General features: G+C 43.5%; 1 protein-coding gene across 6 annotated transcripts in view; it reads left to right on the plus strand.

Moving 5' to 3' along the window:
* LOC119175623 (mitogen-activated protein kinase kinase kinase 12) overlaps window positions 1-18,240 on the plus strand; it is a 183,644-nt gene that overhangs the window by 63,143 nt on the left and 102,261 nt on the right. For all 6 annotated transcript variants that reach the window (XM_075881697.1, XM_037426527.2, XM_075881695.1 and 3 more), the window contains 3 exons: window positions 5,031-5,203; window positions 7,105-7,291; window positions 17,380-17,571. In XM_075881697.1, the coding sequence (XP_075737812.1) occupies window positions 5,031-5,203; window positions 7,105-7,291; window positions 17,380-17,571 (552 nt within the window). The remainder of the gene's footprint in view (window positions 1-5,030; window positions 5,204-7,104; window positions 7,292-17,379; window positions 17,572-18,240) is intronic.

Genomic DNA, 18,240 nt, shown 5'->3' on the forward strand with positions numbered 1-18,240 from the left:
ATGGCGTACCCCTGACGTAGGGCAGACTTGTTCACATGATCTGCATCGTCCCCTTGTTGGGCTCCATGGTGGGTGGTAGGTGCCGCTGCCAAAGAAGCCGTTTTTCATGGGACCTTAGAACCCTCTTGTAACCGATCGTGCCTTGAAAAGGGTACGCAGCGGTTCATCCTCTTCCCCCCCCCCCCCCCCCCCAAAACATTGAAACTTTCCCAAGATACCATGTTCTTTACTGCGAAGAAATATCAACTAAAGCCAGAGCAATATCACCTTTTCTCATGGCCAAGTGTTTAAAAGACACCATTGGGACCGGCTATAAGGCCACAAAGATGGCAAGTGGAGACATTCTCCTCGAATTAAAAGACAAAGAACAGTACAACAGACTTTCACACCTCGTAGCGTTTGGTAATACCCCTGTATCAGTTACTGCACATCGTACTCTGAACATTGTGAAGGGCGTAGTGTCCGATCAAGACCTTATGACACTAAGCGAAGAGGAACTCCTTGACGGATGGAAGGACTAAGGCATAACACATGTGCAGCGCATAAAAATCAGACGCAACAACACTGAAACTGCAACAAAGCACCGAATACTTACTTTCAATTCAAGCATTTTACCCCAGACACTCAAAATCGGCTAAGTAAAACTTCGTGTGCGTCCGTACGTTCCTAACCCGAGATGTTGCTTTAAATGCCAGCGATTTGAACACGGATCTCAGACCTGCCGAGGTCAGCTTACTTGTAGTAAATGCGGCATAACTGGTCACGGTACTGATGAGTGCGAATATGAAGAGGTTCACTGTGCAAACTGCAAAGGCAGCCATGCGGCATACTCCAGAGCGTGCCCAGCCTGGAAAAGAGAAAAAGAAATTATCACCGTAAAAGTTAACGAAAATATAACGTTCCGTGAAGCATGACAGCGAGTCTCACCTTCTTTCGCACTAAGAATTTTTTTCGCTGAAGTGGTGCAACGAGGGGTAGCACCACAATGGCCCTTGGTGGCTACTTGGACCACGCCTAGCGTGCCCAGGTCAAAGCCATTTGCCCCTCTGGTGGGAGCAGTCAGCGCGGCCCGACCGCAGGTAACCAGTCCACACCAGTAGCCTCTACAAGCCTTGGCAGTAGTCAGAGCAATGAGGAGACTAAGGAGGCCCCAACAACCTCCTGCCCGGTGGGGGCAAAGACTTCGTCGACTGAGGCGAAGTCTAAGCAACACACAGATAGCTCTTTGGAGCGGGTGTCCAGTGCCTCACAGGATGCTATGGACACAATTTCTAGCCAAACGGCGCTGGTAGCGTCAAAGGAGCGGCGACCTCTTGTCGACCACTTCAAAAAAGGCAAAACACCAATTACAGGGCCTCACAAAGGCCCTGTAAAATGAACGAATCTCAATCTTGTCTACGCTCAGCACTTTTTTTTTAAATTCATAATGGATAAAATCATTCAGAGGAATGTTAGAGGGCTACCCAGAAATCTAGATGATGTTCAAAAACTTCTCAGTAAGTTCAAATCAAAAGTGCTGTGTGTGCAAGAAACGCACCTAACTCCTAAATACGGCAACTTTCTCCATCAACTTTCCGGAAGGACCATGAAGATGCTGCCGTATCATTCGGCAGAGTAGCCGTTATAGCTGATCGAAGTGAGGCATGCCAGCAGATGAAGCTCTGGACAGCCCTTGAGGCAGTGATCATTTGAGCTGCACTTTTTAACAAACTCACCACCTTATGCTCTCTGTATATACCACTTCACCATCAGCTTAAGAGGTGCGACTTGGAATCATTAATATATGAACTCCCAGAACCCTTTTTGATTTTAGGCGACTTTAACGCACACAATGTCTTTTGGGGTGATTCTCGCTGTGACGCTCGAGGACGTCTCATTGAGCATTTTCTTTATTCGTCTAGGTTATGTCTCTTAAATACAAAGGAGCCTACGTATTTTAGCCTCATAAACAATTCATACTCCTCGATAGATCTTAGCATTTCATCACCATCACTTTTAGCCAATTTTAAATGGAATGTTCTTAAAAACCCTTATGGGAGTGACCACTTCCCGATCATCCTCAGCGTGCCAAACAAAGGCCAACTATCTTCGCAGGTTCCGAGGTGGAAGCTTGACTCAGCTGATTGGGAACAGTACCAAACTCTTACCCATATGACATGGACTGAGTTGTCTGCTCTGACCATAGATGACGTTGTCACATATTTCACAGCTTTTATTCTTGATGCCCCATTTAAGTGCATTATTCAAAGGAGCAGAATGAGTTCTAAACGGCGATACCCATGGTGGAATGATGCCTGTAGGAAAGCTCGGATGATTCAAAACAAAGCGTGGGCATTGCTCCGTAATTTTTGAACAGTAGGAAACCTGGAAAATTTTAAGCAGGTCAAATCGCAGGCAAGGAGAACACGCAGACAAGCCAGACGAGAGAGCTGGACTAAGTTCATTACGAGCATCAACTCGTACACAGATGAAAGAAAAGTGTGGAACAAAGTTTAAAAAATTAAAGGCCAACAAACATATTCTCTCCCATTAGTAAATACCCTCGGAGAAAGCTTGGAGGACCAAGCCAACTTTCTAGGTGCAGATTTTGAAAATATATCGAGCTCCTCACACTACTCTGACGCATTCCAAAAATACAAAGCACAGTTGGAACAATAAAATCTAGAAAGGAAATCTAAAAAAATCGAGGCTTATAATGAGCCCTTCTGCTTAGCAGAATTGCAAAGAGCACTGAACTGTTGCAACAGCAACACATCTTGTCCAGGTGGTTCAGTGCTGTTAGGTTAAAGCGATTTTAAGTATGTTTCGACTGTCACGCATATTTTGCAAGTAGGTGGGATCATTTTTTAAATGTTTTTTTCTTCAGTGTTTAGGCATGTGTTGATTTTTTTTCGTGATCAGATTCTTCTTGTACCCTGTTTTCTCTGCTGCGCAGTCGCCATGGTGTGCCATGTGACTAGGTCCTCTGTCTCATATATGTGTGTGTTCCTTCTAATAAAATTTAGTTGCGAGTTCAGCACCTTGTGGTCTCTTCTTCCGTCTTTGTGTTTGTGCACTATTTTACAACCTAGTATATTAAGGAAGCTGCTGTGGCTAGAACATTCATTTCAGCTGATTTCAAATTTTTTGCACGGGCTCGCCACATAGCCTGTTGTTTTGACTCCTACTACTTCGACAATGTGACCTGATAGCAGTGATACTTCATCAGCGCACAGCCAACAACCGAGGAAGGCTTGCCGCACATGAGCACGGGTTTTTGCGGCATGAGGTGGGGGCGCAGTGCGAGGAGAACCCTTCTCTTCGCGCTCGGAGGATTTCGTTCTGACAATACCGCTTCTCCTGGTAATCTCGGGCTATACTAAATGGCAGAGGGCAGCACTGGAAACTGAAAATGCACACTGTGCGGCCGCAACTGCATCACCGCAGGGCCAAGGCACTGTCTTGTAGGGCAAAGGACCAATCGACAAGTGTAGTGGTACGTCAAGTTGTCCACGAGCAAGTTCACGTTACTGAGCGTACGAGGTGATTGGTCAGAACAAAAAAGGCGCGGAAATTATTTTTCCAAATAAAGGGTCGGCATGGCGCGAGGCGTTATAATATTTAGAAAATGAGATCACTGTGGTCTGCTCTACGAATTGGCAAGCTTGTTGTTTGAGGGTTGTAAAAAAAAAGACTAAGCTTGTTTACTGGTCCTTGAATGGGACCAACAACTGCCCAGAACATGAAATGATAAGACTCCACTGATGGAAAGATTGTCTGTGACAGCGACTCAAACCAACCCCCCCCCTTTTTTTGTGAGAGGTGGATTTATATTTTTTTCTTCATTGAAAGTCGTGAAAAATGAACTGTAATGCCTCTGATGGCAAAAACATGGATGCTTCAATGTACCTGACCCTGTGACAATCGATTGCTGTATGTGGTCAAGGTTTTGTTTTGTTAGTATTGAAATCTTTCATAAAGATGTACCTATAGGCCTGCGTTACTAGTATGCAATAAAGTGGCACTGCCTTCATGTGACATGATGATCCCATGCTCATCAGCGCATCTTAGCAACTTTTCAGTGTGCTCATGCAACATTATTGTGCATGCATTTTGCAGGTTGCTGAGCTTTTGAAGTGACATAATTTTTATACCTATCCTTCGTCTCAGAATGACGAGCATTGCTACTCGGCACGGCCGTGCATATGCATAGTGACATTTTCGGTGACTTGGCTTGACTCATGTATATGGAGAGAAACGGCGCTGGGACAAGCCACCCATGACACAGGCACAGGCAACCATGTGCACGCAATGTGGTACAGATGCAGGGAATGTGTATAATGCCACATCGTCTCATTATACGAGCTTGTTCTTTTCCAAAAACGTTGAAAAGCTCAAAATGAACGTGGCTATTCATAGTTACAGTAACTCTTGCAAACGCAGAATGATGACAGCTTTCACAAATTGCGAGGACTGGTGGCATTGCTATTAATTCTCTGTATTGCTGGAGGAATGGTACATTTATTCTTCGTACCTTTCAGATATAAAAATACTGCTTTGTAAAATAACTATGTGCTTTTGGCATTAACTACTGCAGCTACAAATCCTACGAAGGATGAGCTTTCTGTTGTGCCGTAAAAAAGTGGGTTGAGAAAAATGAGTTGATCCCTTCAATACTTTGAAATTCATAATGGCAGGGATATTTTGTGCATGCGAATTATATACTTTATTTCCAACTAACATCCCTAGCTTAAAACCTCTCATCTGCTCGAAGAAATTATTTAGAGATGATGTTATAGTTGGTGTAAAAATCTGAAGTAGGAACTGAAATATGTATGAAAAGCCTTACTCTTGCTGTTTTCACTGGGGCTAAAGTGTTCGACTGTAAGGGAATGGACAATAGAGAAAATGCATAAAGTGGGGGTGCTTTAAAGAAGCAGTGCAGGTACACCGTTTTGTAGAATACTGGTATCAGACTAACATCAAATCACACCAGCTTTTCTTATTGAGAAGCACAAATGAGTGGCTACATGTTGTGCTGGGTGGGGCAGGGTGCTGTGCATCCAGGAAGAAGGCCGTGCTGAGGCTCTCTCAGCCACGGAGTTGGAGGTAGCCTACCGTGAAGCTGGTGGGGCTGCAGCGGGTGGCTGGCTGGATGGCTTGCTAGGCTGCCTTCGCCCGGTCTGGAGCATCCTGCACAAGACTGATGACAGCCAGGGGCCAGGTGAGGGGTTTCTGCTCCTGCATCCGCTTTCTCACAATAGTTAACATCAATTCATTCTTTCATCTGAAACACGTGCTTAAACAAAGCCACAAGTGCTTTCGAACCCTCAAGCCCAAAGATCCATATACTACCTATCATTCCCATGGTGGCTGAATGATTGCAGTGCCAGAGTTCCCTCCAGTAAATATTGTAAAAAAACGGTAAGTGTGGGACCAATATTCTCTCAGTTTAATGTCAACTGTGTGATTATGCACTGCTGATTTTCATCATCCAAAGTGAAACAAATGTGCCATCCCATGTTGATGCTCAGCTTAAAGGGGTGCTGACACTAAAAGGGCGTGGAATCAATTTTGTGGGTTTCAATAACGCGAAAATACGCAAACTTAAAAATTAATGCAAAATGTTTTCCAAGCTATAGGGCCAATTTTGCCTGGTGTGCTTTATTGATGGTGATTTCAATGTGCTGGTTATTTGCATGAGAGAAGAAAATGAAAGCCTATTCCAACAAATGTTGGCTGTGCACGCAAACCACTTCGGTGTAGTTATGCAGTGTTTTCAGTTAAGGGCACAGAGTAGAGTGAAATTTTTTCTTTAAATTGGAATTTGATTGTTTGCTTGTCTGAAATGATAAGGCCAGTGGTGGTCCAACTACGCCAATGAGCCATTTTTTTTTAATATATATAAAAAGAAAAACCTCTTCATAAAGAGGACATATGCCACGAATAAAACCATAGCCGTTGAATGAAGAAAACGATTGAAGGAAGAAGAAGAAGAAGAAAATCAGCCAGGGTTTCGAAGCAGCGCGAGACAGAAGGAGTGGTGTCGGGGAACGGAAGAGTAGGCTTGGCTGACGTTTGAGGGGAACAGGGCTTTCCAGCAACGGCCTGGAGATGTCTAGGCTGATTGTGGAGGCCTGGACCGAGTGTTGGCAATGAAGCTGAAGATGGGCAAGGAAGGCCAACAGTCATGACACCATTCCTCAAGTCTGGACCAGACCACTCAGCCATCACCTCTCGGCACCCACATCCACGGGGACAACCACCTACTCGTGCCGCTTGCATGTTGTGCAGGAGACCACGTCCAGTGTCATGCTGGTGCTTTAGAGAAGCTCCGTCATCGTCGCAGAAGCAGATACTATCTACACTGCATTAATATGCTGGTGACCGTCTTATGTGAGGTTGCGGGAACAGCCAGTGCAACACTTGTGGACGTTTAGAACATTACTTTTTTTCTGGTTTGCTGCTAAGTGTTAGCATGAAAGTAGAAATGGGTATATTTCATTTCTAGCTATCTCAACGTGTGTAAATTTTAGGTTTGCTATGCTTCGGTGATAAGTTTGTTACTTCTTTGAATTACCGTTAACTTTCATTCATAAAAGACTTTCGTTATGTTAACAAAGTGGTGTATTTGTCCCTAGACAGTGAAAATTTATGACAGTACTCTACCATATCAGTAGTTGAAAAAGGGACAACAAAATTGAAAAAGTTTGGTCTTTGGGTGTGGCGAAGCAAGTTTTACCACGGCCCTATGAAAGCTTGTGAGGGGAATGCGCGGTTGGAAATGATGTGTGGACAGCATCACTTGCTTCTCTGTGCCACTTGTTACAACGACCATTACTCGGTAATGTGATCACATAGTGGTACCTTCACGAGTCAGTGTTCCACTTGTTCCTTAACAAGTACTGGCTTGATTTTTATGAAACTTGTTTTATACTATTTCTTTGTGGCTTATATATATATATGCTACATCTGTTTTTTATAACATCGTGCCAAGAATAAAGACGAATCTACAACTTTTGATATTTAGACAGGGCCATTGTTTCGTAAAGGAAGTGCAAGAGCACAAGCATGTTGTGAGTGTGAAATGGTCAGGAGACAACGTGCATTACATCTTGTCTACAGGGGACAGTTGGGAGATTCCATTTGAGGCCATTGGTCAGCTCCAGTTTGTGGGAAGTGGAGCCCAGGGTGCGGTGTTTGTGGGCCAGCTGCGCGATGAAACAGTGGCTGTTAAAAAGGTCACCAGCTTAGCCGAGACTGACATCCGGCACCTACGAAAGCTCAACCACCCCAACATTGTGGCCTTCAAGTGAGTGATCATTCCTGTATTCCATGTGTGGATTGTGCTTTGTCTAGTCTCTTCTGTGTTCACACAGAAGGGAATAATTAAAAAAAAATTATCTCTGAGCGAAGGTTTACAAGGTTCAACAACGTCAATGTATAAATTGAGCAGTTGAGCCTATATTTTGGGCTTGCAAAGCACACTGAATGCACTTAGATTCAAAGGGTTGCTCATGGTTCAACATGACATCGCCTTTTACTTTAGGTAGAGACGCTACTTTCATCACAACGAAGTGCATGCAACAGTGTGATGGTGCGCTTCTTATATGAGTAACGGTTATCTGTGTATTCGACCAATGCTTGACTACAGCTTCTGAAGGTATATACATATGCTCACTACTTCGTTATAAAAGCGAATAATCACAAATTGAAACATAATTGGTGTTGCACCAACATGAAACTTGCAAAAGTCTTTGTCCCAAGCACTTTGAAGCTTTAGCATGAATAGTTTAAGATCCCATCCAGTAGGCTCCATACCAGTTTGAGGCCTGATTTTTATTTTTTCCTTCTTTTGCTCATAGACAATGCTGCTGGCACTGCATTATCAACAACACTGGCACCTCTAAGATAGACAAGGTGCATTCTCGCTGGTCCTGGGTTGATGTAGGTCCTATGGCACATACCCATATACTGTGGGTGTTAGCCACAGGCCCTGTGTGGGTATTGTGGCTGGTGGAAAGGGTTTTATGATATACGTGACGAGTAAGTCACATTATTCATGTAATATTCCGCGAATCATGTTTGTCGTAAAGTTACGTCCTCCAATACCAATGTTGAAGTTTGCCAAGCTCAGGAGATGACCGGAAGAGCATCCTGACACACTGACGGGGGTGGGTGGCCAGGTCGAGTTGGGACGGGATAGGCGGTTTTGGGCTTATGATTGTTGAAAATGTAGGGGGTAAGTGTTTTGTTGATAAAGGTTCATACCTGTGGGGGACATTTCTGTGGCAATTTGCTTTAAATATATAGAAGTTTGTGTGTGCAATGAGATGTATTGGGCTGACAACCACACTTTTTACAATGGTCCGCCAAGTGGTTGAGAACGGTGCCTTTTAGAGAGTAAGCGTGCTCCCTCTACCGATTATTAATGCATCGGCCTGTTTGGCCAATGTAACAGAGCCCGCATGTAAACAATACCTTGTATACAATCACTAAAACACATTCAACATAGCACGTAGCGTGTTTCTTAGCGCATGCATCTTTCTTAGGTCCTTCGCTGTAAATCCTGCGACATAGCCCAGCAAGCTTGTCGTGTGCGCAGCTTGTCGTGTGCACTCTTACACCTATTTTGCCAGCGACCTTCTTTAGTCTATGGGAAACCTCGTGTACATAGGGAATGAAAGCTGTGCCAGATTGGGGCTTGTTGCCCCACCGCAGTGGTCTAGTGGCTAAGGTACTCGGCTGCTGACCTGCAGGTCCTGGGATCGAATCCTAGCTGAGGCGGCTGCATTTCTGATGGAGGCGGAAATGTTGTAGGCTCGTGTCCTCAGATTTGGGTGCACGTTAAAAAACCCGAGGTGGTCGGAAATTTCCGGAACCCTTCACTACGGCGTCTCTCATAATCATATGGTGGTTTTGGGACGTTAAACACCACATATCAGTCAATCAATCAAGAATGAGGCTTGTTGAGTAGGCTGCTGCTTTGTCTTTTATCAGGCACTCTTAGTGGCGTTAAGAGAGTATCGGCGATGGAAGTTAGCAGGGGATTATGAAAACCTGCTTGTTGATGGCGGTGAACTTAATGTGAAAAACTGCATTCTATCTGGTGGTGACAAGAGCGAGTTAGAGCTGCCTTTAGGCAGGAAAAAGCGGTGATACGCTTGACTAGCTTAGAATGGTCGGACGTAAAAGGAATAAGGCTTTATTTTGAGCGTGGCTCGTACCACCAGATAGAATGTCACCATCAGATAGAATGCAGTTTTTCACATCAAGTTCACTGCCTTCAATAAGCAGGTTTTTCTAATCCCCTGCTAACTGCCGTCGATGAGACTTTCCTTACGTCACTAAGAGTGCCTGATAAGAGACAAAGCAACAGCGTACTGAACAAGCCTCATTCTAGCATGGCTGTCATTTTCTACGTACACAAGGTTTCCCCATAGGCTAAAGAAAGTCGCTGGCAAAATAGGTGTAAGAGTTGTGTTCTGTGCACACGACAAGCTCGCCGGGCTGTGTCGCAGGGTGAACAGCGAAGGACCTAAGAAAGAAGCATGCACTTAGAAACACGCCTTGCACTATGTTGAATGTGTTTTAGCGATTGTATACAAGATATTGTTTATATTCGGGCTCTATTACATTGGCCAAACAGGCCGATGCATTAATGATCAGTTGAGGGAGCACGCTTACTCTGTAAAGGGCTTCGTTACCAGCCACTTGGCGAACGATTGTAAAAATTGTGGTTGTCAGCCAATTTTTTACAAGTGTGTGATTATGGGACGATATAAAAATCAGTGCAAACGCAAGATTAGCGAAGCCTTCCTCATTAAACAATTTGGTGCTTCCTGTGTTAGCGTACATTTGGTTTTTCTTCACGGCTGTGAAATCAGTTATCTAGGGTCCACTGATATGACTGGCTCTTTATAAGGTAGGCCGTTTGGCACATGTATGTGCGATACTGCTGATGTTGCGTGGTTATGCGCAGATTCTGTTTTCTTATATATTGCAGTTGGTTTGCAATGAACTTTGGTTGTTCAGCTCTCTGTTATTGTCTCTTCTATCCCCTCCTGTCGTTTGCGCTGTTAAGCACTTTCTTCGTCTACCATGCAACACCGACCAGCCCAATCAAGTACTTTGTTAATACACTGTGACTCTGCTGTAACAAAATTGATTTCCTAGTTTTATATGCAGCTTATTTGCTAACGCTGTTTTTGTCATATAAATGCTCCGACAGCAGCAAGTGTTGGCCTGGAGAGCGATCACATTTTGACGCAACAGCACTAAAAAGAGTCTTTCGCTGAAATTTTGGTGTCGGCGTGTGCAGTGTCGGCATCTTTGGTTTAGAACAAAAAGCAGCATCGTATGTGAAAGAAAATTTTAGGTGTTTGCGAAACGCATACCAGCCCGAGGACAAAGGCAGGCTAGCTAATAGGAAAGTGATGGTCTGCGTACGTTTGTGCATGTATGTGAGTACATGTGTGCCTGCATGTGTGTGTGTGTGTGTGCACACGCACAGATATCGCTGTTGCGTTCTGTTTGCACAGCAAAATGAATGAAAAACTTCTGTCAGAAAATTTTCACTGAATCTATCACAACACTTACACGCGTTTTATTAGGAACTGAAATCGACGCACTACCCTTGCCAGTCTTGCTCATGCGTCACATGCATGATGACTGCATTTCGGCCTCTGGCAGTGTAAGCAGCATAGTATGGCAGGATAAAGTTTATTGGGTTCCAAAGGTCGACCCTGGGTTAACCTGTACCACATCCATGTCGGGATTGTCGGAGAGTGACCTCAGCCATACAGAACAAGAATCAGATTTGGTTAGTAGTCTCGCGGCTCCTTTTTTCTGGCGGCGCTACACCTATCGAAGGCCGGTGTTCCGCGAGAAATGGACCAGTTCTTTGAAGCTCAAGGGCTGAAGAATTCAGGGAAAGAGGGCAAAGAAAACACTGAGGGAGAAAAGTGCATAAGTGAGGCTCCAAGGCAAGGGCACAGCAGTGGTGTTTCCTCTCTAATCGAGTAGGACATGCAGTGATGAATTGTCGAACGGGCAGTAGTCTACAGGAATTACGAGTAATCTGCTAGCTATGCCTAAAAAAGGGCACGAAGGTAGCGAGTGCACGGATACCCCCCACCCTAAAGAGTAGTGCATGTGCAATCAGGTCTGAAGAGAAAGTAGAGGTAGTTAGCACTGTGAGGGACATGTCAATGGGAAACGATGTGGCCTTAGCAGACAGAAAAATGAATGGCAGACGAGTAGGCATACTAAGAGACTTCGGTGCTGATATGGTTTTAGTGAGGAGGAGTTTTGTAAATGAGAGAGATTCTACAGGTAGAAGTGGGACAGTAATCTTTGCAGATGATTCGAAGATGAGATTACCAGAGGCTAAGATAAGTCTAGATGCACCCTTTTTTGTAGGAAAGATTATGGCCAAGTGTATGGAAGATACTATATACGATGATATTTTGTAAAATAGGCCATGACTGTGAAGAGTTGATGGCCCAATGCGGAGGGCTGACTATGCCAAGCGAGGAGAACAAGGCATAAGAAAAGAGGACACACAAAAAAGTCCTGATAACTCGGATGGCAGAGAGAGTAGTGGTAGCAGTAAAGGGCACACAGAAAGGAAAGTGCCAATTCTTGACCATTTAGGTGTACTTGCACAGGAACTTGCAAAAGAGTAGAGGGAAGACAGAACCCTGTGGTACACAATGAACAGGATTGGGTGTTAGCCAAGGAGAAAAGGGTTTAGAAGTGGAGTATCCTTTGAATGGAACAAGGATTTCATATTTCAGAAGTTCTGGGAAAATGGAAATATAATTATACAGGCAGGCCATTTAGAACATCGTTATGCGAATGGCTGACGGATACTGAGAGCCTATTTAGAGAAGTGACAAGACGGGGTTTTTTTTTTTTGCTGGGAGTACAAAAGGAGATAAATAAGTTTGTGAAAGTATGTTCTGCAAGATGCTGCCAGTGAAGTGTGTTGTAATCTTGTGAAATAGTGCAGAGATGATGGACCAGTGTATAGTGGACAATGTATGTGAACCAGTGTATGTGAACAGTGAGAGTGTACCTATGGTGTTGGCACAGTGGATTGTGTGATAGTGTGGTGGTGTGATGAGTAAAAGCATGCGGCGGTGGAAGGTGAGATGCCAGCTCCCGCCCGAGTAATCACTGAGGTCATCAGCCGAACACAAAACTGCTGAGCAAGAGATGAGCAGTTTTTTGGAAAAACTATTAAAAGGGGGGCCAATGTTATGAGGAAAAAGGCACGAAGCACGTTCATAATGCTGAAATTGAAGGCATGCTTATTGAAAGTGAAATCGAAGGCATGCTTATGCACTTTATTTATTTAATTATTTATTTATTACAAGTACCTACATCGCCCATTGGGCATTGTTGTAGGGGGGTTACAGTAGAAGATAGAATACAAAACAGCAAAATTAAAAGCAAATAAGTCGTGCATTACAGTATACAGGAGAAATCAACACTTGTAGTACAGCATTAGAACAAAAGTACAAAACACAGGATTATACAACGAAAGCAGTAATTATACATATAAAAAATCAACAACCAATAGAAGTACAAAGCCAACGTTAAATATATGGGTTATTTCAGCAGCTCAAAATGCTCTTTCAATGGCTGTTAGGAAATTAGAATCAGAGAATATTGGTATTTTTAGCGCATTCCAGTCACTAATAGAATTTGGAAAGAAAGAGTATTTAAGGACATTCAATCGACAGGTATATTCTCTAATTTCATATAAGTGATCTTTCCGTTCGGACATATAACTAGGCGTCTTTAAATACCGCTCTTTATTTAGCCCAGTCTTACCGTGATATATATATTATAGAGAAATTTAAGTCTTTGAACTTTCCGTCGTCCACAAAGGGGTTTCCATCCCAAGGATTGAAGAATTCCAGAAGACCTTATTCTAAAATCGTAGTTTCCTGTAACAAACCTAGCAACCCTTTTTTGCACCCTCTCCAACTTTTCTTTCAGTACATTCGTGAAAGGGTCCCAAGAAACACAAGCATACTCTAAAATTGGGCGCACATTTGTAATATACAGGGTTTCCTTGAGTGTTTGCGGCACGTCGCTGAAATTTCTTTGGAAAAAATGAATTAAGCACGAAGCCTTGGCTGTGATTAGATCTACGTGACTGGTCCAATCTAGTGTTGCCGTGAATGTTACGCCGAGATACTTCACTTGATCTACCTTTTGTACTGCGCAGGAATTTAAGTAATAAGACCTGGATACTACCTTTTTTTATTATTATTATATTATAATATTATATTATTATTATAATTATTATATTATTATATTGCCTTCAATTTCACTTTCGGACAGGGAAATGGTCTTCCTACATGGTCACGTGTAATGTTGTGGCTAACGCCTTGCATTGTGTTCTCTTCCATTTCTCCTGTTTTGTTTTGTTTATGAGTGTTCTTGTTTTATTTCCCATGTGATGCAACGTAATGTTTTGTAAAGTTTCATGTTATTATAGTTTTTGACTCTCTCGGCGTACTGCTGCTTCTTCGGGTTGCTCAATTGGGGCTGCTTGGAGTGAATATAAAATTATTTTAATGTTTTATTCGGTGCTGAGCGCTCTTTTTAGTGTTTTTTAAACAAAAGTCTCTAGAGTACGTTTTCATTTTTTCACGCCTTTGTTGATGCTTGGTGCAATAAGTAATAAAAGATAAATTTTAAAAAAGATGAGTGCACACCTTGGGAATACGCAGTTTAGATTGTGGTGGGTATCACTTTTGTATTTTGCCATTTTTCACTTTTGTCATTGTGATGGCAGTCAATTTAGATTTGATTTGTTTTGGGTCGGCTTTGTTTGCGGCATCTTTGGTTTTTGTGCGCATCGTGGAAGCGCAGCGTAGCATGCGTATATATTCGCTTCAAGAAACGACAATAAACAGTTGGTAGTCTGCGCTCTTTCCTGTCTTCCTTGTTTTCCTTCAAGTTTGTGCAGCGATTCAATTTTTTTAGTTTTAGACATTTGACATTTGATGTGCCTTTTTCAAAAGATGATTTTGTCAAAACTGTTAAAAGCATGTCTCTTTGAATGAAAATGTATGTCAAGTGACATCAAAGGCTGCTCTACTTGTGACCTTGGTTTTTTTTGGAAAGTGCTCTGTAGCCATTATCACTCGCTCGGTGTGCATCGTCATCCTGTGCTGCATTGTTTCACACTGTTAAGACGGGGCATCAGACGTCGCTTTCTGTGTCAAGGCACACACAAGCCACGGGTGAATGACATCATCTGTATGCGGCTATTTGTTGGAACACACTATAAACCTTTTGTTCTGTTTCTGAGCATCACGTCAGTTACAGTTGACGATGATGACAGGCAGTGGACCAGCGCAGGCCCGAAGAAGATGCAGTGCAATGCCAGTCAACGGCATCGGGGAGGTATCGTCATGGTACAAGTGCATCATGAGATGAAGTATGTGGAGTCACTTGAAATGCACTGCAAAGCCAACAAGACTGTTTTATCTTCCACGTGAGCAATGAGGCGGTGCAGCAACGTCTACCGACACGGGTTGTGTTGTTCAGACGTTTTGACAAGTAGACTTGTCTTCGTCAAGACTAGAACAAGGCTGATTTCTGTAGCGCTAGTGTGTCTACGCTTCGTATCCTCTCCTCCATCCTAACAAAGGAGGGCGACAGGGCAACATTGGTTACAGGGGTGTGCGAGAGAGTGGAAGGGGGGGGGGGGCGCTGGGACGTGCGAGTGTAAGTGAAGGGGAAACAGGTGCTCCGTGAATAAAAAATAAATGAAGGAAAAGGCGGGGAGGCGAGGATGTACATGTCTTGCTGATTCACGGTTGTCAGAAGTTAACGATTGTAGGTTTGAAATTTCTAGATGGGGGGCTTAACTCACATTGCTTTTCTTTGTATATGTACTATACTGAATGAATTTAAGAGTCCCTTTAGAAATGCTAAATACCTACTGGCTGGAGTGCATCAAACTTTGAATAATGTACGACTCTGTATATTTTATATCTCTTGCTGACCGAAAGTTTGACTGCAGTTTGATATTGTCGAAGTTCTGTGCTGCTACATAAAAATGTTATGCCACTGCTTTTGAAAAAATTTTTTTTTCGTGTCCGCGCGATGGCTGTTTAATCTAACAGGCAGTCCTGTTTCGCCAATGTGCCCCGCCGTGGTGGTCTAGTGGTTAAGGTGCTTGGGTGACCCGCAAGTTGCGGGATCAAATCCCATCTGCGGTGGCTGCATTTTCGATTGAAGTGAGAATGCTGTAGGCTCGTTTGTTCAGATTTGGGTGCGCGTTAAAGAATCCCAGGTGGTCGATATTTCCGGAGCCTTACACTACGGCATCTCTCATAATCATATGGTGGTTTTGGGATGTTAAACCCCACATATCAATCATGTTTCACAAATGTACTGTTTGTTACTATATGAGCATTCAATCATGTTGATCACATTTTCACTAGTGCAGGTAAAACTAGCTTTTATATGATGGACGTAATCACTTATGGTGCTTTTAACAGTCATCTTAAAAGTTTTTGCCAGCCTTGCATCTTGGATGGGAGCAAGGTGTTATATGGGCTGTAAAATGAGAGTTTTCTTTTGCATGCACTAACCAAAGGTCGTGCATTGCCATAATAGGAGTTTCAAGGACATGTTAGTGCATGCAAAAGTAAACTCTCATTCTAATACTTCCAAGTAACACATTGCTTCCGTCGAAGATGCAAGACTGGCAAACACTTTCAAGATGACATGATAATTAAAAGCACCGGGAGTGATAATATCCGTCGCATAAAATCTAGTTATACCAGCACTAGTGAAAAGTGATCTACATGATCGAATATTCATATTGTCACAAATAGTATATTGGAGAAATCGGACTGCCTGCTAATGTCAGATTAAACGGCCATCACATGGACACGGCAAAGAAATTACCGAAAGCAATGACCCAGCGTTTTAATAGAGCACGACACAACTTCGACGATCTCAAACTCTACATACTTCTATCAAACTTCCGCTCCGCAAGAGACGGAAAATTCATACCTTATTCACAAGTTCAATACGCTCCAGCCAATAGATATAAATGTTTTTAAAGGGCTCTTGAATCCATGTGGTATGGGGCATTCACTAAAAAAACTAAAGCGAGTTAATCGCTCAGTCTAGGAATTTCAAACATATCATTAACTTGTGACAACCTTGATTCAGTGAAACGTGTACATTCTCACCTCCCCACCGCTTCCTTCTTTTTATTTACGAAATGCCTTTTCCCTCTTCATTCACACAATTTGTCACAATGCTACCACCCCAACCCCCGTAATCAGTGTAGGCCTCCCCCTTCCTTTGTTAAGATGGCAGAGAGGGTACAAAGCGTAGACACTCTAGTAGTAAACAAATCAATTCTCTTTTAGCCTTGAAAAGGTCCAGTTGACGAAGCGCCAGCTCGGCGTTTATGGATTTTTTCATCACAAGCTTCCATCTCCCCCTTCATGCCGTTTTTTGGATTACTACTGGCAGAAAGGAGCCTGACGTTAACAGTGGCATACGACCCGGCTGTGGCAATGGAAGCAACTCAATGACAGCAGCAAGAAATCGGGACACCCAGTCTCAGAGGTGCAAACTGTGCTGGCCTCTTGGTCATTTACGAAACATGCCCAAGGAAGCGGGCCGCATCTGGAGATGGCGTGTGCTTCTACTGTGCAGCTCTAAAACTTGCAAATTTGGTTATAAAGCTTGTCAATATTATTGCAAAAAAGGAGGCCATATCGCTGGAGCTTGTCTATTCAAAAAAGAAAGGCCTTGAAGTCATTACTTGAGTTCAGAATCACTCTTAAGCCACTACTTGACTACCACTGCCAGCTTCAGCCGGTACAAGCACCTGTCAACGTGGTGCCTGGTGTCATCAGCCCAAGTCCTGCATCCGAGGAATTCAAGCTGAGAAGATCTACCTAGAGACAGTGAGCTTTATCGAAACTTGAAAGGAAGGAATGGGAGAACGCGACATCAGATGCCGCTGTCTTTGTTAAGATACATGCAAGCCATGTGCCGATTAAGTCATTTCTATGCCACTATTTATCGAAACACACAATATACCGTTTGTTCTGTTGCTGAGCATCTGCTTCCGAATAACGTCCATTACATGCGCAAAGCTTTTGCAACGTCAAGTTTCACTTGCTGGGGGGCAAGAAAAGGCAGTATAAAAATCTTTCCTTCAAGATATGGCTGCATAATCGGTGATGTATTACACTGAAGAAATGTTGCTTTGCAGTTGATATCACAGCGATCATTGTTCGATTGATTGTACGTCATAGTGTACCACCACACATGGTATGAGGCATAATACAAAAAGCATTTTGGTGTGTTCACAATTTTCTGTCGTCCTTATCGTCTGCGCAGGGGGGTGTGCACTCAAGAGCCGTGCTTCTGTATTGTGATGGAATACTGTCCCTATGGGCAATTGTACGATGCACTCAAGAATGGCCGCATCATCCCACCTGCCACTGTAGTGGAATGGAGCAAGCACATAGCCTCTGGAATGAACTACCTCCACTCTCGGAGCATTATTCACAGGGACCTCAAGTCACCCAAGTAAGTGGTACAAGCTTTTCATCAGCTACACCATGCACAGTATTCGTGGCCTAATGTTAGCTTGTATGTTTGCTGTGGAACTAGCATCATCATCATCATCATTATCATCATCAGCCTGTCTACATTCACTGCAGGACAAAGGCCTCGCCCATGTTCCGCCAGTTAACTCGGTCCTGTGCTTGCTGCTGCACATTTATACCCGAGACTTCTTAATCTCATCTGCCCACCTAACCTTCTGTCTCCCCTCTGTAACCCGCTTGCCTTCTCTGGGAATCCAGTTAGTTACCCTTAATGACCACTGGTTATCCTGCCTAGGTGCTACGTGTCCGGCCCATGTACATTTCTTTTTCTTGATTTCAGCTATGATATCCTTAACACCGGTTTGTTCCCTAATCCACTCTGCTCTCTTTTTGTCTCTTAAGGTTACACCTATAATTTTTCTTTCCATTGCTGGCTGCGTCGTCCTCAATTTAAGCTGACTCCGCTTTGTAAGTCTCCAGGTTTCTGCTCTGTAGCTAAGTACCGGCAAGATACAGCTGTCATATACCTTCCTGTTGAGCGATAGTGGCAATCTGAAAGTCGTGATGTCAGAGTGCTTGCCGAATGTGCTCCACCCCATCCTTATTCTTCTAGTTACTTCAATCTTGTGGTTCAGCTCGGCGGTTATTA

Source organism: Rhipicephalus microplus, chromosome X (assembly GCF_043290135.1).
Source record: "Rhipicephalus microplus isolate Deutch F79 chromosome X, USDA_Rmic, whole genome shotgun sequence".
Lineage (NCBI taxonomy): Eukaryota > Metazoa > Arthropoda > Arachnida > Ixodida > Ixodidae > Rhipicephalus > Rhipicephalus microplus.